This window comes from Periplaneta americana, chromosome 2 (assembly GCF_040183065.1).
Source record: "Periplaneta americana isolate PAMFEO1 chromosome 2, P.americana_PAMFEO1_priV1, whole genome shotgun sequence".
Classification (NCBI taxonomy): domain Eukaryota; kingdom Metazoa; phylum Arthropoda; class Insecta; order Blattodea; family Blattidae; genus Periplaneta; species Periplaneta americana.
In genome coordinates, this window is record NC_091118.1 from 146,510,573 (window position 1) to 146,534,992 (window position 24,420).

Consider the following 24,420-nt stretch of genomic DNA (forward strand, 5'->3'; position numbering starts at 1 on the left):
CATGTTGGTATCACTTGTAAGGTTGAGACCTGTCCACCTGTCTTCGGACAGTTGACTGAACAGCAACATGTAAACATGCTTCGTAACAAATTGCTGGAGAATAACACAACTCACACAAACGCACATACATACATACATACATACATACATACATACATACATACATACATACATACATACATACATACTTCGGTACATCATTGCAATATGATAAGAGTAAGTAACCACTTCGTGATTCAAGACGGCGCTTTGTTCCGTCGGACCCCGGCCATATTCTGTGACACAGTATATGAGGATAGGCCACCAAAGTGGAACAAGAGAGGTAGAACTTAAAACTGAGACGGATTCAATTCGGCATCGGAACTAGAATCCGGTGTAGCTTAGTGGATAAAGCGTCAGCACGTAGAGCTGAAAATCCGGGTTCGAGTCCCGGTGCCGGAGAGAATTCTTCTCTGTACTACCCATTCTTCACCATACGGCAATGCAGAATTCCTACACGGAAATATCATATGTACTTCGATACATTATTGTAATATGTTCCCTCAGCAGTTAGGCTATTAAGTCCCCCATTATCATATTTGGTTCGTAATTTTGTCTCTTACTAAATTGAATAAAGCGTTGAATGTTTTAGTATCCATTCTTGAATAATTTTTCTAATCATCACTTTCAGTTTCACACAACTCTCATAGTAAATTAATATAACATTACACATTTATTTTTAACAACCTGTCCTTGCAACACTTTGTTCTTTTCTTTTTCTTCCCTTCAATATAATCTAAAAAAAGCACTATCGTAAGAATCGTAGCTTTCATCTTCTTTGATGGCATGGTAGAAGTACAGAGATACTAGATTGTCCGTCCCCGTCTACTCCGCGAACATAACTACAAAGTCTTTGCCGCGAACATCACCGACATGAAAACATTCACATTTTAGCAGTCAGTAGAGATGGCAAATATTCGCAGTAACAATAAATGAGAAACGTTCCCAAACGCTGTCAAAGTAATAATTTTATGTTTAAAACATGTTAAGTATATTAGTACAGTTGTCTAATCCGCCATAAAATGTGAAGTTGAATACAAAATGCAAAATGTATGTGGTTCTGTGAAATAAGAGCGAAATTACATTTTATGGAACATTTTCGTATATATAAAGGCCCCCGCCACATATAGGTTCTTAAATGTTCGTCAAATAGTTCGGTAAATCTACCATCTCTAGCGATCAGTAAAATCGTACTGTCTGTCGAACTACAATTATTTACATTTGTGGGAAAAACAGCGAACGACATGTCTAAACGAATTTATTTCCAACTTCTAGTACGACGTACCCAACAACATGTCGTTCCGTCTGTGGGCCGTTTGAGGGATTTTTTTTCTCTCTCTCTTGTACGGAGGAGGGACCCGAAGGCTTACACTGCAGCCTGAGGTTTATTGTGCTTACCACTCCTATTCTGTGAATGATTGGATAGCCGAACGGCCGCGCTCTTGTACAAGTACAGCACGCTGCACCGTGAACCCCGTTTGAGGGATATGCTACTGGATCTAAATAACAGCTGTGAGCAGTATGGGATGAAGATAAATACAAATAAGACGAAGATCATGGTCATAGGAAGAAAAATAAAAAAGGTAAACTTGCGAATTCTAAATGAGGCAGTAGAGCAAGTGGACGACTTCAAATACTTGTGGTGTACTATAAGCAGTAACATGAGGTGCTGCCAGGAAGTCAAAAGGAGGATAGCAATAGCAAAGGAAGCTTTTAATAGAAAAAGGAGCATCTTCTGTGGATCTCTGAAAAAGACATGAGGCCAGCAGTCGACTGGAAGGCCAGGGCTCTCCATGGCATGTCGCGCCACGGATTTAATAAGTTTTTGTGTAACTATATTTGTATTTGAAAATAAGTGGCAACAACTCGTTTAAAAATACTTTCCTGATAACCTGAAAATAACCAGGAAAATAAAATAACTAAGGTCGTCGGTCTCTGTCATCTATTTCTGGTCTCCAGGATGTCGTGCTTTTTATTCTATTCATACTGGATTATTACGTAATAGTATTATCATTGCATTACGTAACAGTAAGTTTTAAAGTAAATAACTTATCAGTCGTAAAGTTTAACAGGAAATCGATGGATAGCAAAATTTTTAACTGCACTGTTTAGGCTGATTTTCCGCAAACTTTAAGGAATTTATATATAGTAGAGTAAATTTTGGGAATTCCAAAGGAGAAGGCATGCCATTGAATATCTACTGGACATCCTACTGTTGAAAGGTGATTACATCGCATTATCGCGTCCACTTCGATGGAAGTACAGCTTTATTTTAAGTTTACCCACGCAAGTTTGTTCCTTTGTATCCGGATGAGCATGTTTGTGACGTAAGTAATAAATGAGACGCGTGAAAATAATTTTCTCTTTATTGCCGTTACGCGTGATTTTAACACACAGCTTGCTGTCGTAATTGCACAATAAATACAGTGCTGGAAAACTGTTACATTTTATTCCTTGCTGAGGTGTAGACAAAAGCTGGCAGTTTTAACACAAAGTGACAGAAAATTATTAAGTTCATCATGGTGCAATTAATGAGATCTATTGTTATTACATTTCTTTTCGAAATCATGGCGTTACGAGTTTGGTAAGTTTCATCAATTATTATCAAATACATTATCAAAATCAAATTAAAATCAATGTCACAATCAGGCTTAGGATCCGGGACACTTTAGCAACGAAAGTACGTACAACTTGACTATAGAGTTCCTTGAACATAGTAGACATACATACTGTGAATGTAAACAACGACGTCAATGTGCTTCGTTATATTTATATTCTACTGTTAATAGTAGGCCTACAATCCAGTGACGGTGGAAAATGAAGTGGGATACATACCTCACAAGTTTCCATGTCCCTCGGCGACGTTGAAGTCGTTAGCGTTACAATGAACAACCATGTAGTAGCCTACATATTTGCAACTACAGGTAGTTCGATAAAACTATTCACAATATAGACCTATTGAAAATGCACTGTGATGGCCTGAGTTCGTTTCGTAGGGAGAGACGGAAGAATACTGTACCTCTGATCACGAACCGGATTGTATACTAACGCACAGGTAAACAAAACTCACCGCTCCACCTCAGTCCATCTATACTCCGTTGCACTGTTAATTTCACTTCATTCTTAAGTTGTCTCGGATTCTAAGCCTGGTCATAATTATCAATGGATGAGCTTGCCAACCAAGTGGTCCGTCATTCAATTCCTCGTGTGTGCGGGAAATTAACTTATCTCCATTCCATGGGGCTGAATGTTTGTCCTTTCCCTTGGACTTGTCCTGTGAATCTCTTTTGTGGCCGTGCATCGTGCAGGCCAGCTCCATCGTGCAGAAGGGAGAAGGATACTGCATATCCACCAGCAAAGCTATAGTCCCGTCGTTCTTATTTCCGGTAGCCAATCACGTTGCAGATCGGCTACATTTAAGCGTGTGCGTCTTGTCATTCGCTGCTGATGACGTTATGCACTTCCTAAGGCTCGATAAATACTTAATATAATCGCTCGCCATTTTTGTTCTTTCGTTGGCGTTCGCAGAAAGCACACGAGGACGTTATTTGCCGCTCAATTATTTGCTCAAGTACAGTGCGTTTGATTTATCATAGGAACTATGACATGATAATGTTTAACGGCGCGGCAAATATATTCCTCGTGGGGTAGTTCGGCACGAAAGAACAAACATGGCGAACGATACTACCTACCTAAACTTTATAGAGCCTTCACTTTCTAAGGCATAAGCAAAGAGGAGGGGTCACGCCGGAAATAACAGCGACGCGACTATAGTGTATCTCTCATCCGCGGGTAGAGACGCTAGACCGAGGGTGCACTGTGCTGATGACCGCTGATCTACAGGATGTAGCCCCTCACGAAAATTGTCATTATCAACACCATTATCATTATCATTATTGTCATCTTCTTCAAAGCATGGTCATAGAATGGAATGGAATTTCGGGACGAGGGCACTACGACCCACCGCTACGACCTTTTACAATACAGTATAGCTATTGCGCTAACCTTCGAGCTAGACGCATTCCCAAACCCACACCGGCTGACTACACTAAGGTTCGCTGCGTACCCAGGCTTCGAGCAGGCAACCCTCCTCGTCCCTAGGCCAGTCCCGTCCGTGCGTCGCCAGACGGCGTTCGGGGAATGCTATGGAATGATGACGAAATGGAGAAATGTTGACGGAATGATGGAGATGCCTAATATGGGGAAACAGAAGAAGCCCAAGAAAAACTCAACTGTGACCTTGTCCGCCACAAGTGTCATTATCGATTTGTCAATGAAAAATCTCAGATCTGACCGGGACTCGAACTCGGACCGCCTGCGTGACACACTGAAGGTCTGACCACCGTGTAACAACAACAAGTTTGAAAATGGAGGATAGAAAGTTAGGACGAATGAAACTGTTCGATCCGAAAAGCAAAAGGATACAATGTCTGTGACATATGAAATGAAATGAAATGAAATAGCCTATTATTGTCCCTTAGAAGGGCTAAGGCCTCCTGCAAGAGGGAAAGCTAGGGCTCCGTTTTGCTCACGTGTCGAGCTAGTCCACGTGGGCGGAGTTGTGTACTACACATCGACAATTATGACTAAATATTAACACTTTGACACTTAATTATAACTAAGATATTCAACACTTTTGTCATTTAGGATTGTACTCATTGCTGTTAGTCTGTTCTGCATGTTAGTTATCACATTAGAATATTTAGGCTTTGTCATACAGGTGATTTCATTTCCTACTCATTGGTCTACGTTTAATTCGCACTAAATTAACATATTAGGATATGTATCACTTTGTCCTTGGGGATGCATTGTCTCTACTCAACTAGCTGTCGTCCTAGCTCCTTCCATCCTCTCCTGCATTGTGCTACTCTGCACCAGTGTGTTCCGATCTGCTGCCTGAAGGAGTCAGCCCATCTGACTCTCGGCCTTCCCGGTCTTCTCTTTCCTTGGTAGGGGACCCAAGTAGTTGTTATTTGCGCCCACCTATTCCCCTGCAGCCTTACCACATGTCCTCCCCATCTCCATTTTATCCTTGCCGCTTCATGAACTATGTTCTTGGAGGATGTGATTTCTTGCAACCTCTTGTTGTTAATCCTGTCCTTCAAAGATATGCCGAGTAGTTTCCTCTCCATTCCCCTTTGGCATACTGCTAGGGTGTTTTTCTGTCTAGCTGTGAGGGCCCACGTTTGGCAGCCGTACAAAAGGACTGGAAAGATACAGGTGGTGAGTGCTTGGAGTCTGAGGTTCCTAATTAGTGACTTGTTTTGTAGTATGAATTTTAATGCCCAGAAGGCTTTCCACGCTTGCGTCACTCTTCTTTTGATTTCTTTTTCCATCCTGCTGGTGAGTGAAACTAATATATTTTCATTCACATAGTTCAGTTCAGTTCCTTCGAGTTGTGACATATAGGTACATACAATAGAAGGGAACGGAAAGAGGAAAGCGTATGTAAATTGTAAATTGTTTTATTTAACGACGCTCGCAACTGCCGAGGTTATATCAGCGTCGCCGATGTGCCGAATTTTGTCCTTCAGGAGTTCTTTTACACGCCAGTAAATCTACTGACATGAGCCTGTCGCATTTTAAGCACACTTAAATGCCAACGACCTGGGCCGGGATAGAACCTGCAGCCTCGGGCACAGAAGGCCAGAAGAAGAGCAAGACCATAATGGCAAGAAGATGCAAAACCATCTTAGAGTTTTGTATGCAAGGAAAGGGAAATGCGTGCCAGAAGATAAGGCTAGCTTAAAATTGTGATGAAGGTCATGGTCTCTCTTGGATTTTGATGATGATGATTAGAGCTAGGAAGTTGGTACAAAAACTGTTAAGTTGTGTGTGCTTAGACTATATTTCCACCGAATGAAAAGTAATAGAGCGTCTCTCTGTGTCAGTGAAGCAGAACGACTAACATGTACAGCCGGGTGGTAACCAAACATGTGCTCCAATCGTCCACAGCCGTAGAACAAGAAAATAATATAAAAATAATAATTTGTAATTATGAAGTTCGTAAATCCCAATCTAAATTAATTTACTCATACATATAAAAATAACATACAAAATATATAATTATGATTCTAGCCTCATTATAATAACAATGAACATTTACATTTTATCAAAAGAAATAGGCCTATTCGTCCACACCTGTGGAGTAACGATCAGCGCGTCTGGCCGCGAAACCAGGTGGCCCGGGTTCGATTCCCGGTCGGGACAAGTTACCTGGTTGAGGTTTTTTCCGGGGTTTTCCCTCAATCCAGTATGAGCAAATGCTGGGTAACTTTCGGTGCTGGACCTCGGACTCATTTCACCGGCATTATCACCTTCATCTCATTCAGACGCTAAATAACCTGAAATGTTGATAAAGTGTCGTAAAATAACCTACTTAAAAAATAGGCCTACTCGTACTCCTTTCAGGTTCAGAAAAAAAAACATGTTTTTACTCTGAAAATATTCGTTCTACGTTACAAGACGTTACTGAAGCAAATCTGAAATGTGATACAATATTTATTACTATCATCAGGTGAACAACTACTCTGTGAATCTAATATTGTATCTCGTGTGTGGCACATAATATTAAACCCACAATAAATTGTTTTCAAGAAAATGTTTCGTTTCTATTGTAATGGCAGCTAGGAAGTACGTATCGTAATTCCGATGTTGAACTTGGACTGTAACGGAATTGAATAGCATAGTAGCACGAGACGTCAACATTTAACGAAGAATAATCGGGAAAAAAATAAACGTGTTACACACGCCTGTTTGCATAATTACTTAGTAACAGATGAGTTTACTTTTTTGAAATCATGCATAATATAGGTTATATTTTTTAGTTGGTTATTTAACGACGCTGTATCAACTACTAGGTTATTTAGCGTCGATGGGATTAGTGATAGCGAGATTGTATTTAGCGAGATGAGGCCGAGGATTCGCCATAGATTACCTGGTATTCACCTTACGGTTGGGAAAAAAGCCCAACCAGGCAATCAGCCCAAGCGGGGATCGAACCCGCGCCCGCACTCAACTTCACACTAGCAGGCAAGCGCCTTAACCGCCTGAGCCACGCCGGTGGCTTGCATAATATTCACATTACGTAAATAACACAATAATAACAGAATAGTTTACTTTGTTCAGAACCTAAGATATTAATATAAATTAACAATATTCTTCAAACTATTCACTACTTCACAGAATGCCACTTTGCGTTGTTTGTGAACATACTGTGTATCATCTGTAGTGAGCGGCAGGAGGGCGAGGCGCGGGTGACATCTATACTCCTCGCTGTACGTAACTGAAATCTACTGCTTTGGTACGAACTTCCTAGCTGTGGTGATGATAGTGATGATGAAGATGCTCTGTAAAATTACACATTTTTGTAGGAAGAAAAAAATATATGTTCAACGTATATGACTAAAATATGCATTTATCAGTCATGTTCATACGAAATACTCGACCAAAAAAAAAAAAAAATCACATTCTCAAAAATTTTCAGAATGTTATATTACATAACAAGCATTTTGCATAAATGTGCACGTAATTTTTACCCGTAGGAATTGTTGTAGTATGCATTCAGTATTTAATTTATAGTGATGTCGATAGGTGCTTCCATTCCAAAATTCAATGTTTCAATAATTTACGTTAAGCGACAAAATTTTTCTGCGAATATTATTTTACTACTCTAAGTGGTTCGAGGAAGTTTCACTTTTTATTACACAACTTATAGTGAAAAATTTAGTTGATATTGTAATTTTTCATTGTTTCAGTCAATGTTGCATAAGAAGAGTTCATCCAGAGCCGACTGTTACGCAGGTTACAAGTCCAGTTATGCATGGGGAAGGCCCACATTGGGATATTGAAACTCAGACCCTTCTTTTCGTTGACATTGCGGGTAAACTAGTTAACAGATACGATCCAGCCACAAAGAGAGTAACTCATGCAAAACTTGGTGAGTGTTTGTACATCAAATCCTCAAACTATATTTTAAAATTCTCTAGTATAAAATAGACTACTAGATGTCAGTAACATGTAGGCTATAGGTCTATTATATTTTCTGTAAAAGTCTGTCGAATAGTTGTTTTTATTTTATACTATTAGATCAGCGATGCAAAACTGAGCGCCAGTTGTGGCATACATCACAAGCCGTATTACGTCATTCATTCCTTCCATCAACCCCACGGGTCATTGACATGACAAGGCGGAGCGAGTTTGTATTCACTGTCTAGTGGTGGAATTCAACGCAATATCGTTCGGAAAGTATCAGTTTAATGGGACACTTATGTGACTTATAAAACTTCTACAATTTTCATCAAAATTCACTAATTTTAAACTACACTAACATGCCTACAATACTATCATATTTACAAAATTTGGTGCCATTAGGGTTAATAATTTTGAAATTATATTTTATTACCGGTTCTTCTGTATGGTTGTGAAACTTGGACTCTCACTCTGAGAGAGGAACATAGGTTAAGGGTGTTTGAGAATAAGGTGCTTAGGAAAATATTTGGGGCTAAGCGGGATGAAGTTACAGGAGAATGGAGAAAGTTACACAACGCAGAACTTCACGCATTGTATTCTTCAGCTGACATAATTAGGAACATTAAATCCAGACGGTTGAGATGGGCAGGGCATGTAGCACGTATGGGCGAATCCAGAAATGCATATAGAGCGTTAGTTGGGAGACCAGAGGGAAAAAGACCTTTAGGGAGGCCGAGACGTAGATGGGAAGATAATATTAAAATGATTTGAGGGAGGTGGGATATGATGATAGAGACTGGATTAATCTTGCACAGGATAGGGACAGATGGCGGGCTTATGTAAGGGCGGCAATGAACCTTCGGGTTCCTTAAAAGCCATTTGTAAGTAAGTAAGTAAGTAAGTATTTTTAAAATATATTTTATATTGACGTCACGAAAATGGCTCCTTGCGACAAAGTTTTCAAAATTTTTAGTTCATATTAGCTCAAAAGCTTGAAAAGTCATGGGATTATAAATGAATTAGCTTTTTGAGTTCAGTCTAAATAGAGAGTCACAATAAATTTGTAAGAGGTTTTTCTTAATTTTTCACCATTATTTCACCATTCAGTAATCTTTACATGAAACAACGAGTCAAAATCAGAATAGGAGAAGAAATGTCAGAAGGAAGTGAAATAGGGAGAGAAGTACTTCAGGGATGCCCTTTATCACCTACCCTGTTCAACATCTATTTGGAGGATTTAGTGAAGAACTGTTTTCAGAACATGGGAGGAATGATAGTAGGAGGAAGAAGAATAAAATGTATAAGATTTGCTGATGATATGGCTTTGTTAGCAGAAGAGGAGATGATACTAAGGGATATGCAATAGGAGCTAAATGACAGCTGTGAACAGTATGGGATGAAGGTAAATGCAAATAAGACGAAGACCATGGTCATAGGAAGAAAAATAAAGAAGGTAAACTTACAAATTGTAAATGAGGCAGTAGAACAAGTCGACAACTTCAAATACTTGGGGTGAGCTGCTGTCAGGAAGTCAAAAGGAGGATGGCAATGGCAAAGGAAGCTTTTATTAGAAAAAGGAGCATCTTCTGCTGACCTCTGGAAAAAGAACTAAGGAAGAGACTAGTGAATTGCTTTGTATGGAGTGTGGCATTGTATGGGGCAGAAACATGGACATTACGACGAAGTGAAGAGAAGCGAATAGAAGTATTCGAAATGTGGATTTGGAGAAGAAGGGAACGTGTGAAGTGGACAGACAGCATAAGAAACGAAGCTATACTCGAAAAAGTAGATCAGCTAGGGGACACGCGACAACTAGTTAATATTTGTAAACAGAACTCAGAGACCAAGGATGCTTATCCTGATACAGCTACTTTATCCGAATCTTATTAGTTATTATCGCACTTCACAGAGTTTCGAATATGTAGGATTGTGTACGCATGATTGTTGGAGTCAGCAATTTCTTAGGCTTATAGGGTCATATTCATAGACATTCTTAGCGCTGGCTTCCGGTGGATGATCAGCGAACTAATGTTTTAAGTATTCATAAACCAGTGTTAGCCATATGATACGATATGAATTCTGTATAAGTAATCAGTCGATAGCCGGGGCTAGTTTAGCACGCTAGAGAAATGTCTATGCATAACACCCATAAGTTACTTTTCAATGAAGTGTTTAAAATGGGGATTCTCAAGTTTATGAATCGGAATATTTACACATACCATCATCAGGCACAAGTCATATTAAAAAGTGAACTGGTACGAAATCGATGTTAGATATGTCTTTTAGTCACTATGGTTTTCTAAATCACGACTCTTATTAACGTTTATGTCTAACTTACAAACTTAATAACATTATATATTTTCCTCCTTGATTGAAAAATAGTTCTCTCCGAAGTCTTTTACAAACACAGGCAAAGTTACAGATTTTATTGGTGGCATTTTAATGCATCTTCACAGTACCTTGACTAGATAGATCACAAATGACCTCCTTACGAAATGTTTACTCTTCAAACAGAAGACAGGCACGCTGTGTTGAAGCAACCCATTAGAATGCAGTAAACAATAAAAAACCCCCGCATCCATTTAACTTCGAATGAATGGGGCTCCCGACACACAACGTCTTTCATATTGCGTACGAAACTGAAGGTACATCAGAAAAGCAAACCACTTACGTCATTCTACAACCAGTGTAGGCGCCTCTAGGCAATGTTTTGGTGTCCAAACTTCGTTCCTTACTCATGAGAGAACTTATACGCTGATTCCAACTAGGCGCGTTCCCAACGCACACCAGCTGACTACACTAAGGTTCGTTGAGTATCCAGTCTCGAAGCAGACAATCCCGCTCGTCCCTAGCCAGCCCCCTCCGTGCGTTATCAATTTTCGGCGATCTAGGAGTAGGCCTACTATGGGATGATGTTGGAATGGAGAACGACGGAATGATGTTGGTGCCTAAATGGGGAAAAATAGAGAATCCCGAGAAAAAACTCAACTGCGATCTTGTCCTCCACAAGTGTCACTATTGATTTTTCAATGAAAAATTTCAGGTCTACAGGGACTCGAACCCAGGCCTTCTGCGTGACATTTAACAAACAGAAAAATTATTTAAGTTTAGTGCATAAATGCTTATACAATCAGAATTAATGTAAACTTTATGCATTTAACCTTATTTGTAAATCAGCAATCACTTTACATTTGAAGTATAGGCTATACAGTAATTATGTACAGTCTTAGAAAATGTTTTGTCACACAGATACTTTATAAGTCCCAGAAAAGAGGCAGTGCGTATGATCAGAGGAGACGAGCGACCTGGTTCATAAGAGAACGACTAGTTGAGGTAATAAAATTAGTTTTGTTTTGTTGTATGTCTGATCATGCGCACTGTCACATTTCTAGGACTTACAAAGTATCTGTGTGACAAAACTTTTTTCTAAGACTGTACATACAGTCTGTCATTTTGATATTCATGCACTTGGATTTTATAAATAAAGTAGTATAATTTTATACCAAAATTACTCTAATTGAAACTTTTCTTTAACAAAAATTTTCAAGATAGACTTATTTACATAATATGTAAAAGTAAATGAAATCAATAATTATTTAACATGTAAGTATAAATAAACAAAAAAATATTGTACTTTTCTTGTCACATTCTTGTTTATACAGATAGAATGAAAAAAAATAAATTAATAATTAAAATAAATAACCTATATCATTTATCTTTAATACTGTATTTTGTACAGCCTAGTAGCCCTTGGCTTTAATAACAGCTTCACATTTTCGCTGCAGTGACCTTACAAAGCGTTAACACTTTTGAGGGCTGATTTTTTACCATTCCGTAACAATCTTCCTTTTCAATTCTTTTGTCGACGAAAGATGTTTGCTATAGACCCTTGGCTTCAGATAAGCCCATACTTAAATGTTCAATCAGGTTTAAATCAGCAGATTGAGGAGTTCTCAGTAGTTAGGCAAGTTCCAAATTAACTGAGAACCTTAACATCCTTCTACACAATGGACCATCGTAGTCTGCATTGTGATAGGGGTAACTTATTATACTTATATGTTTACTCATATAAGTGGTGGACAGCTAATATTAAAATGTTAAAGAATTATTATTATTATTATTATTATTATTATTATTATTATTATTATTTTGTTCTCTGACTTGTATTTTCAGCAAACACGGGTTTGCAAAGTGCTCCTGGCGAATGCTGGGATACCAATTACAAGGGCCATCACCGACTTCCTTTCCAATCCTACAATCCTTCATAATACAGAGTGATTCAAAAGTGAAGAACCATAGACAAACTTTATTACTAGTGTAGATAGCGAAAAATAGAAAGAGAGGGAAAATTGTTAGGTACAGGGCGTTTTAAATTGTTTTTACTGCTACATTACACTCATATAATATTTACACTTACTTATGAATCACCCGCTATATCACAGTAGCACAATGAAATATGAACGCCTTGTTCAGATGAACTTTTTAATTTCAGGAGGAGCTGTGAGCATTGTAATACCACTAAATGGATCCAATTCTCAGAAGTTTATTACAACAAGAGGACACGATATTGTACTATTGAACTGGAACCACGAAAATGCAACTTTTGACACTGAAACAAACGGACACAATGTCACAGTTATTACCTCGGTAGAGACAAAAATGTGCGGTAATCGATGGAATGATGGTAAAGCAGATGCTATGGGTCGTCTATGGGCAGGTATGTAGATAAATATTCGAAATATTTTCTCTCTAGTACTACTATTGCTTTTTGTGGCTACAATGCTTTCCATTTATAAATAAGGGCATAATGAATGCGTGAAGGAGTTTACACACAGTACTTGGGTAGTGTTGTCAGTGTTATAAACAGAGCTAGGAACTTCGTACCGATCGCTATCGCCCTACACAGAGTACGACCAGTCAGGTGCAATGTCATTAACGCATCAAAGCACAGTTACTTATAGAAATAGGAAGGTACAGTAGAAAGGAAAACAAACTTGCCGTCAAGGCAATATTCCCGTTTTCGGAAAAGAAAGACCAATGGGAAATTTGTAAATCCACAGCTAGTAACATAAGTATGCACAGTACGGTAGTGAAAAAAAAAAAAAAAAAAAAAAAAAAAAAAAAAAAAAAAAAAAAAAAAAAAAAAAAAAAAACCGGAACGACCCTTGTAGCTGATTTCAGAGCCTTGTTCACTCCAGAGCGTAGATGCATATTACTTGGACCCAAAACTACCTGTGCAGTTGAACTACAGCCACGCAGCTGGTTACTGTTTTCGTCTTCATTGAATGGCTCAGGTGTTTGGGGCAGCGATATTTTACTACTTAATTAACTTATTATTCCCAAAACATGAATTTTACCAGCTTATTTCTAATGGCTTTCAAAATGGGCTACATCAGCAGTCGAAACTACAACAATTTCAATAGATTACTCGCTATCTTGTGAATGCGGGCGTGCATGCTCAGTGGCTCATTTCGGGGACTTTGATTATTCCGTCGGTCCGGTTTTTTTTGCCACTACTGTACAACTACACAAATTTTTACATACATATAGAATGACATTGATACAATATTGCTCTTTACATATTTACATCATTTATACCTATAAAATATAACACAGGGTGTAACATTTACAGAAATGATGTAAAAGAAAAGGTTAATAATAAAATAATACATTTCGTAAATATCTTGAAAAGATTGCTAAGTAAAAACCAAAGAAAGAAATAAACTGTACATACATACACACATATACATGCATACATACATACATGCGTGCGTACGTACCTACGTACATACATACATACAAACATACATACATACATACATACATGCATGCATGCATACATACATACATACATACATACATACATACATGCATGCATGCATGCATACATACATACATACATACATACATACATACATACATACATACATACATACATACATACATACATACATACATACATACATACATACATTCCTGATACTATTAATGCCGATTTTCTGTAAAGGTGGGAGCCTAAACCTCACGTCACTCTCTGTGCTGATTTGGCCTGTAATAGGGTAAATAAATAAAAATAAACTGAAAACTATGAAGACCATAAGGATCATGCTGATACAATTTACATGAAAGAAATCTTGGAGTGTCAATTGTTTTTCTTAAAGTTGGCATCTACTATCTTATGGCAAAGGACGAATATTGTCTTAACAGAAAGGAAGGACTTTGTTAATAAATCACTGAGTAAACTTCGTGATTCCTAAGAGCAATGACTACCGGTATTTATTTCTGAACAGTCCATGAGTATTTTATTATAATTTAAGTCTATACTGAATGGTAAGTAGAAACTCTCAGATATATTTACTAATATATCCATTTCAAATATTAATTACTTTGTAGTGACATTTCGTTCTTTTTCCAGGTACGATCGGACCTGAACCTCAAGTGGGCCATGTTCTTCCACTTCGAGCTTCTTTTTACCTTTTGGATCGTAATGATACATATGCATCGGCTCAGGTGAAAAATGTCAGCATTTCCAATGGGTTAGTGTGGAACGAGGACAGCTCTCTGCTATACTACATTGATACGGCCACATACCAAGTCGATGTTTTTGATTATGACATGGAACTTGGAAAAATTTGTGAGTCTATAGTTCTGAAACGTTGAAAATTCCAGGACACGGTGTAAAATTAAAAAGTCTAATTCTGATTATATTCGCCGTGAAGGCCTAAATATATTTATTTCACTTGGTCACGATGAATTTTCACTTTAAATTATTTAAATTTTCATTTCAGATAATCGAAGGAAAGTCTTCAACCTGAGAGAAAATGGCATTGCAGGATTTCCAGATGGTATGACAATGGATAATAAAGGAACGCTGTGGGTTGCGTGCTTCAACGGAGGTCAGGTAAATACATATTTAAGAAATATGAATTTCTTCAAATTACGATTACAATATACACACCAATTAAATGATGCATTTCAAAGCATTTGTCTTTAAATAATAGTTAACAGAGGTAATGGATCTCCAGGCAGAATTTGCGGCTACCTATTACCCATGATCATAATATATTATATCAGATTGGCCATTCCCATGCTATAAAATAGCAACATATAAAAGAGAAAAACCACTAGGATCGCCACTGTAGAAAATCAATTTTTTGGTAACGACCGCTAGATGGAAGTACAACTGCAAGCTATTACTCCATGCGTGGATAAGCTTCAGGGCTTCTACCGCGTTGTTATTGTGTTATTGGCTGACGTTTCGACCATTTACACCAGCCGCGGAAGCCTACGCGAACACTATTACTCCATGCATTTCCATCAGGGTTATAACATGACTTCTTTTGCAGTTGATATTGACAGCACAGTGAAATTGATAAAAGTTGTCTTGAAAATGCAATAGGCTGATCAATCTGTTAAATGTGATCAGGGAAAGTTCCTTGCTTTACAGACAGACGTCTCTGCGACAAAATCTCACTAAACAGTAGACCTATATATTTCTGACGAACGAAGCAGACAACGAAGTAGGCAATGAGGCCACACGTAATAATGTTTGAAGGATATTCGGACATGATAAGCAGACGAGCGTTTGAAATAAATTAAAACATCACACAAACTCTAGAATAATGGCCGCAGTAATCGAATCATCGTTTGATAATACTTCATTCTGCATAACATTCCAGTCTGTGTGTACGAGGGATTCAAGAAATTGAAGTAAAGACTCTAATACTATTCGTAACACTTAATGTATCTATTTTCAACGTAATGTCCTGTCATTAGCTGGAGATCCTTGCCGTGAACACCCTATCTGTCTACACAAGTCTCTTGCATATAACATGTATTTATGACACAAAAGAAAAGCTCTGTTCCTGATTGAAAGGGTCCAGAAAAATTGCCGGACAAGAGTTCATTGACACATCTACAGGGACAGATTTTTCTGTAGAAAGACATTCCGTAAAACCGCAGAGGCCTCTGATAGACAAGGAAAGACACTAAATAGAAATTGAGGGCGGTCACTCAGTGGGCAGCAGTGTATCCTAAAGCCCTGGATTTTCTGAACCGACGCATGCGAGTTGCGAGGTGTGAGGCCCGCTTCGCAAAATCCGGACTACACGAAAGATAGTGAGTGGTTTCTATAACTGCGAGGTGCGAGATCTGGCTTTAGATGAATATTAGACGTTCCTTCAAAATAAATAAATGAATTATTAAATAAATGCATAATCAAATAATTGAATAATGAAGTCCTAACTGTGTGTTTATCTATTTTGTTACAGGTTATCAATATAGACCCAGTTTCAGGCTCTTTCATTAGAAAAGTAGCCATACCAGCTTCGAGAGTCACATCTGTCATGTTTGGAGGACCGAACTTGGACGTTCTGTATGTAACCACCTCTCGATATCAGCTCACAGAGGAAGAGCTAGCAGAGCAACCGCTTGCGGGTTCTGTCTTCGCTGTCAGAGGACTGGGTGTTCGTGCCCTTAAGCCTGCTTACAATGTTGTGCGTATTGAATAATTTGGATTCATCTATTTCAGAAATATCACGTATTACCTGAGAGATCTCAGCTCAGTCTTCAGCAAGAATTTGTAGCTGCATCGAATAATTACCATCTTATCGAACACTCGTAAATTATGTATGTTATTTATTTGTCTGTACATCTCGTACAAATATTGGTTACATTATATTTATATTATTTATTTATATGTTGACACTTTTAGAAAATGCTATAAACTGAATATAATATACGCTTTTCTATGTATTTATATACGTAATTATAAAGATTATACAATAATGATTTTATTGTTAACTTATTAAATTTATATTATGGTAATTTTGACAATAAATTGTTTCAAAATAAATGTTATATTTTAATTTCCCTATGTGATTCTTTGGGAGAATCAAATTAAATATTTTATGTAGTATATATTCTAGTGTTTCTTAACATCTGGCTAGTCTTCATGAACGAATTCAGGATCTGAAGATTGTAGAAAAGGACTTAGATTAGCCTTAATTATTGCCCCGTGGTTGTGGTGGCTTTCTGGTTACATTTTAGGCCTGTTCCATATTTATTCTCCCTGGAAGTCGATGCACCGTTGCCATCTCTCTGGAAAATTCCGTATTGCCTCACGAAACCATTGTTTAGCATCACATAAGGCTATACTATCTGGAAATTGTTGACCACTCTGGATATTTTTTATCTCCCAGAAGAGGGAAAGGTCACTTGGTGCGAGGTCGGAGGAATAGGGAGGGAGTAGGAGCACGGAGAACACCAGTGAACTACTGGGTGTTCAGTTCAAAGTGTGTAATGGCTCGCTGTATGCCGTCATGTGGCTAGCCGATGAGCCTAGAGAATTCAATCTTCCTACACTTCCGCAAAGGTGTATTACCTAGGAGACAGAAAAGTTGCCTAGCAAGTACGGCGTTCATTCTGAAGAGTACGTACCGATGCGTACGATAACGCCGATAGTGGCAGGAATGTGAACTGTTTGGAAATACGTACTGTCGGGATATGGGGAGAGGGTTAAGACGATATGCCGGCCCGGATGGCGCAAGCGGTAGGGGCACGGTCTGTCCCTATCGCTTGGTCCGAAGGGTTGTGGGTTCGAGTCCCGCCTCGGGCATGGGTGTTTTGATTGTAGTAGTATAAGTAAAACAAAGGAAACAAAAACAAAGGTAAACAAACAGAAAACAAAAATAGTAAAAAAAAAAAAGACGATTACTTACGTATTTGTTGACATTAACTTCGACGGTCAACATGGACACGGAGTATTTGATTTGTGTTGTGGAATGTTACCGTACGCAACCGATATAACAAATACCCTGCGTACGACTTGCCGGCGCAAAATACAGTTTGAAAGAGGTTATGGTAGCACACAGACCGTACAGACCGCCATCTGTTGCTACGACGTTCGAGTTATACCGTACACGTTCTCAAGTTCAGATTGAAGAACGCCTTGAATAATAGGCAACTTCTCTGACATATAAGCTGAAACTCGCTTCAAATCGGTGACTTAACAACAGTGACGTCATGACACACTTTGAAATGAACACCCAGTAGAGCTCTATATAGAGCTCTACAGTGAACGCAGCTCAGCTTGGCTGGTATGTGGCTGTACAATGTACATTGTCATGCAACAACACATTCCGAGACCACTTTCCCTAGCGACATAATTGGATTTTGTGTCTCAGTGTTCGTAAAAGCACAGTAGCGATCACTGTTGACGGTCAATCCCTGTGGCAGGTTTTAGAGTGTGGTAATGGAACCACGATTAGTTCTCGTTTACCAACTACGCAAAAGAGGCCTCTGGGTCTGCATCGTGTAATGCCAGCAGCTCACGACATTTCTAAACTCTCATACCCTTTTGTTGTTGAATCAAAGCACGTGACATATAATGCGTACAAATCTTGGGTAATCGCAGATTTTCGAGAGCAATTTGTTGCACTTTTCGGGGACTCAGATCAGTTTCAGCAATCATCTTGTTGATTGAAACCGTTCTTTGTTCCCCTTTTCACTGTTTCCTTGCCAGATGCGAAATCTGTCACGCAATTGAAAACACGTGAAGAAGCCTAGCACCAACACAGCCACTGAACTGTGAATATTCGCAGTGTTCTCACTCTCTTTCTACAAGAAACAAACATGCGGTGTATCTCTGCTCGTGGTGTAAGCTTATGCACGGAATTGATTTGATTCCGAGTAGTGGTGTATCTAGAAGAGTAAATCAGAGGAAATCTACCCCACCTCAGAGATTTAATAGCTAATTAAACTATAGTATTTAACTTTAATGAAGACAACGAAGAAGGAACAGACGAAGAATTGAAAGGGCGGAAGTGAGATTTTGAAGGCCATACCCTCAGAGATCAAGTCACAACATTGTAATAAAAGATCAGATACAAATACACCGTGTCCCAATAAAAGATGACTATAACTTAAAATATATACGCCAAATAGAAATAAAATAAATGTACCTAGATTAGATAGAGCACATCTTACAATTTATGTAACAATGGTTGTTACAGAGATTGAGAAATGAATAAATAATAACAATGTGTAAAATGAAAGGTTGCTTCTCTAATGGAAAACTTATTTAATTGAAACTTAACATTTTCTGAGACATTAGGAGTTGCAATTTTAATCTTCAATGGATTTCAACATGACTATAATTTGTGCCACGGGAGATGTAAAGCCTGTTGTCAACCTCTATCCAGGTATCCCTCAGCATATCAATCAATAGTGACATTTTGAATCGCAAGGCGGATTCTGAGCTTCAGATCATCGAGGTCAGCCGCTGGTGTTCTATACACTTGATCTTCACGAATCCCCATAAGAAAAAGTTCAAGAGTGTTAGATCTGGTGACCTTGGCGGCCAAGCTATGGTTTCGGATCCTCTGCCAATCTATTGTCTCGGAAAGTTGTCATTAAGAAAAATGCGTACCTGGCCTTCAAACGTGACACAATAATTTTCACAATAGCATTGAAAGGCGTCCTTTGTAATCATATCTTAATTTCGAAATTCTTGTGTGAAGAGTAAAATAAGCTAAGTTACAGGGGAAATCTCTTACGTAATATTAATTTGAGGATTCATTGGCTATTAATCTGGATATACTGCAGCCTTCAGCTTATTGTTCCCGTCCTCATACTATACAGGATGAAAGTGAAATAGCCTTGAAGATTTCCAAAGCGAATAGCTCATGTTGAATGTAACAAAAAACTATAATATCATATTGGTGGAAAGTTTATAGTTTTTTCTGGAAAAAAAAACTTTTTCCCAAATGTTTAACAATCTGTTATTCGGTAATTATTGCGAGTAGGATCGTGATTTTTGTCCATATCAATAAGAAATCTAATAAAGAATAATTTATCCCTCTGGCGTATTTCAATAGCATGCACGGTTTTCGTGTAAATTTAATTAAAACAATCCTAAATTCAAACCATTGCACAAAGCGAACGTGTGGCAACGTTTTGGCAGCTTGGAAGCTTACGTACGGAGACTCACCGAGTACGTTGACCTCTTACATTTGTATATGAGTAGAGTGTTTTAGCGATGATGTTGCCGGACTGCTGAAATTTCAAACTTAATTTTCTAATTTACCATGCATTTAACCACAAAAAGTAATATAGGTTTTCTATTCATTTACGAGTACCCTATCGTCTCTTTCAATCTCCAAGGTTATTTCACTTTTACCCTGTAGGCCTATATAAAGCGCGGGAAACAAGACTTGACTTAGCTCTCTCGCCCACGGAAGGGAATTGATAAGCAAAGATCCTGCGGATAGACACAACTGGATTGAGATTACTAGACAACAAGGTCGTAGTCGTAAAAAAACATGGTTAGTTACACTACTGAGCAACGAATAGGCCTATTCATTGTTGAAATCTCTTAGCGAAAATCATACTGTACGTGAAATGTTTGCACAAATTTCGGTAACTTTTCCGCAAGCTACACCATCGTCTATGTCTATGCAGTACCTCCTTGAGAAAGGTCCTCTTTTTAAACAACAAAAAAGACAATACGCAAAGAGACCTCTCACAGAAAATCGTGACTAGGTAGCCTATATGCGAACAAGATTGATGCGAAGTCCGAAGTTGAATCTTCAAGACAGCGCAGGAATTATGTCGCAACGATGTGTTTTACGAAGATTCAAAATGCATAAGTTTTACCCGTACTACAAAGTGTCAGTGTGCCGCCCGCCAGAGAACAGTGTCGAGCGGCAAGCAAGTATGTTATTAGAGTCAAGCCTTCTTTGCCGCGATCTGTTTCTTGTTTTCTGCTTTCTCTGATAGATATCTTTGCGGTGTCTCGCATAAAACAGATATATCTGTTCGCAAAGCAAATAACTTAATAATGTAAGGAAGGTTTGGCCTATTAGTTTTTCCTAAAGTCCTCAGAATCAGAGATAGCGTACTTCTACGTGCCGTAAATGTACGACATGGAATTTCGGCTTTATTTCGCTTACGAATGAGTACATTGTAATAATTTTCACTCTTCCTTAAGAACGCATGGTCTTTGTTTACACTCACGAACTTCGAGTTAAATGAAGTATGATAGCTTATAATATATAATTTAATATGATTCAGGAGGGACTTAGGGCCTAGTTGTTAGAATACGAGGGGTATTCAAAAAGTTCTTACTCTCACCATGATCTAGATGTGCTAGGGATCTGAAATTTTGCAGGTTTATAGGTGGATATCTTAGTAATATGCGTGCCAAATTCTATTATTGTAAGTCGAGGTGAACTATAGTTAGAGCCAAGATAATTGGATGAGGCGTCATGCTAGACAAAGTTGAGTACCGAGCAGTGATTAGGTTCTTCTATCTTCAAGAGAAGTACTGGGTCATCATTTTATTTTTACTTCAATCTGTATTGTACCTGAGTTTTTGAATGTACTTCACTCCCACCCCGTCTACTAGCAAAAACTTCAAACCGTTCTCAACACATACAATCAAAGTCGCCTTACGGTCATAGTAAACACAAACAGTACTGAGTTAGTGAGTATAGTACGTTGCAGAAATATGTTTGCGTTTTCCAGTGACGAAGGAGCTTTCAATATTGAATCATATTCTCGCACAGGTATTGTCGTTCGATTGCCTATGTCACATCCTGGTTTCTTCCACCCGCTTCCGCTCGCCCCTCTAAGAGCTAAGCTGGGCTGTCTTGGCTCTTTTAGGAAAACATTAATTTCTGTTACGAATTGGACGTCTACATAATATTATACAACTGTTTAAAATAACTTAAATAAAAGGGCCTCGTTAATTAATCAACTGTCACGTGATTTCCCTCCTTTCTATGACCCTGCGAAAAAACCACTTGTACGGACAGTAGATAGCATGTCTGAGTAATTTTATCTTTTCGGATCGGGTAAAAGTGAATATTGAATTTACAGTACGTAAGGTACTCTATTATAGAGTAGATACAGAATTATTTCAATATGAGTTACTAGTACGAAGGACGAAACAGGTAAGTGGAATTACGTACAATAGTCTATAGTGCGATAATATGCACAAAAGAACTGAAATCGAAATGGACGGCCACCATTTTTAAAAATGTGTTTAAATATCCACATTATGATTATTTTTCAATTTAACTTCATTCTCTATATTGTACGCTAATGTGCTGTAGACAGTGTAATGTACGCTGCATAATGAATACGTCCGAATTGATAGCTCAGTTCGTGAGAACAAACACTTATTGTTAATACATTACTGTATTTTGATTAAAGAGAAACCTAATGATAATTAATGATAATTACCAAACTCAAAATCGCGATATTTCCAACTTTACGTAAATGGATGAAGTACTTTTCTTCCCTCCTATACCTAGCAAAGTGATGTGTTTGTATTTTACGCCAGTACCATTGAACTCCAGTGTTTCCGTTAATTCAGAGGTATAGCCAGGTTAATATTAGAAATGTTAGTAAAAATAAAATGATGTCCCTGTATAAAGATGAGGAGGACTTTTTAAACAGATTAGTGATAACGGATGACAGCTTGGTAGGCCTATATCTATATGAAGCTGATCATCACTCGCCCCCAAAAAGACTAAAGTGCAAGTCGTCCAACAAAGTCATGTTGTCAGTGTTTTGGGATTACAAGAGTATAATATTGACAGATTACTTAAAAAAGGGCCTATAATTACGCAACTTACTACAAAAGCTGCGGGATGCTATCAAAGATAAAGGTAGAGTTTTGTTATCAAAAGGTGTGTTGCTACTAGCTGAAAATGCACCCGCACATCGAGCTGCAGAAACTGTTACTTTTGTTCGCATTTGTGGCTATAAATCTCTCCTCCATCCACCGTAGGCCCTATTCACCTGACCTGGAACCTTCGGACTTCTTCCTGTTTCCAAACATGAAGAAATATTTACGGGGAAGAAGATTCCCCAATGATGAGGCAGTAATTGATGAAGTTGAGACCTGGTTTGCCTCCAAATCTACAGACCTCTACGCAGATGGTATTAAAGGATTGTTGCACAGATGTGAGAAGTATGTAACCATAGGAGGTGGTTATGTAGAGAAGGAAAAATGAGAGGACTAAATTTTAGACCCCTATCACATCTAGATCATGGTGAGGTGAGAGCTCTTTGAATAACCTTCGTATTTTTTATCGTTGTATTGAGAAGTTTTACAACCACTGAAAAATAATGGCTAAAAGATTAGCCTATCGTACGGAAGAGGATATGTAAATTCAAGGTCTGGCTTGTTGGTTTAAAAGTGTAAAACTTTTACACATTGTAAATATCTTGCAGCGATTCATGGAAGATACACAGGTATTATATGTAGCTTTAAATGTTTATTTTTCTGTATATAATAATTATGTAACATTTTTTTAAAATAATACTGACTAAAATAATTTAAATAAATTAATTTAAGGTATGTTAAATTATTTCTACTTCTAAAACAAGTTAAATAGTAAAATAACACCCTTATTTATACAATTAAAACCTTATACCTATTACCTATCGCACATACGAGTATATCACAGTCATACACGATATTAGATTTCCTTAACGTTCTGTTGTCTTCTGTTACTAAAATTTAGTTTAGTTATTGCATTAGATTTTGAACTGATGCAATTATATGTTTAAAAAAATTGAAAATTATTGGACTATTATTGCACTTATCCTGTACTGAAGCACTGATTTCATTAGATTTTTAATACAGTGCTTCTAACCGGTACCTTTCTGTCTACTAAATTGTACAGATAGCGCCTAAAACAATTAGGTCTTGGCATATACAAACTTTTTAAATACAGCATTGCTAGGCACAAATATAGAGTGAAACTAGAAAATATATTATCTGTCTACAAAACGAGAATAAGAGAAAATACGTAAAAAGCAATGTAAGACAAATTCAGAGCAATACTATACGAAATAAAAATAAATTCTTGCAGTGAAATTATTGTGAGATGAAGTTACAGCTATCAAAGAATAAAATTAAAAATCACATTTAATGTAGTACACTGGATAAGATGCTTAAAATATTATTATGAGCATTCCAATATTTTTCGCACGATATCTTGCTTAGCTATTTTGGTAATCACCCTTCTTCCTTTTGTAGAAAATGTGCCCAGATAAGACATTTTTGTATCTTCGTTGGTACAAACTCTTTTCCTCAATTCTGTGGTATCATTCTTAATCCCAACCACCACCACTTACACATTAGGAGTAGGCGTAGTGCCTTTCTTAGACCGGGACTACGATCTATCCTTCACTTATCTTCGTCTGGCAATGGGACCTTGGCGTTAGCTTAGCTTTATAACATCGACTGGCGTCGGAGACTTGGCTTTGGCGGTGCTGCTTTTCTCTCTCGACTGGGAGGGGGATTGTGGGATGCGGCGGCTATCTATGCTGTTGCGTGTACTCGTTCCCGCTGGTTTATTTTTTTTAGCCACTTAACGTTCTTACTAATTGACGGTC

At 38.0% G+C, this 24,420-nt stretch overlaps 1 protein-coding gene across 1 annotated transcript; it reads left to right on the plus strand.

Moving 5' to 3' along the window:
• Positions 1-2,491: 2,491 nt before the first annotated feature.
• On the plus strand, positions 2,492-16,753 carry LOC138694661 (regucalcin-like). Its single transcript, XM_069818617.1, has 6 exons — positions 2,492-2,623; positions 7,797-7,978; positions 12,503-12,727; positions 14,426-14,644; positions 14,799-14,911; positions 16,281-16,753. Exons 1-6 carry the CDS (start codon positions 2,559-2,561, stop codon positions 16,518-16,520), a joined length of 1,044 nt encoding a protein of 347 aa, XP_069674718.1. The 5' UTR covers positions 2,492-2,558; the 3' UTR covers positions 16,521-16,753.
• Positions 16,754-24,420: the final 7,667 nt, after the last annotated feature.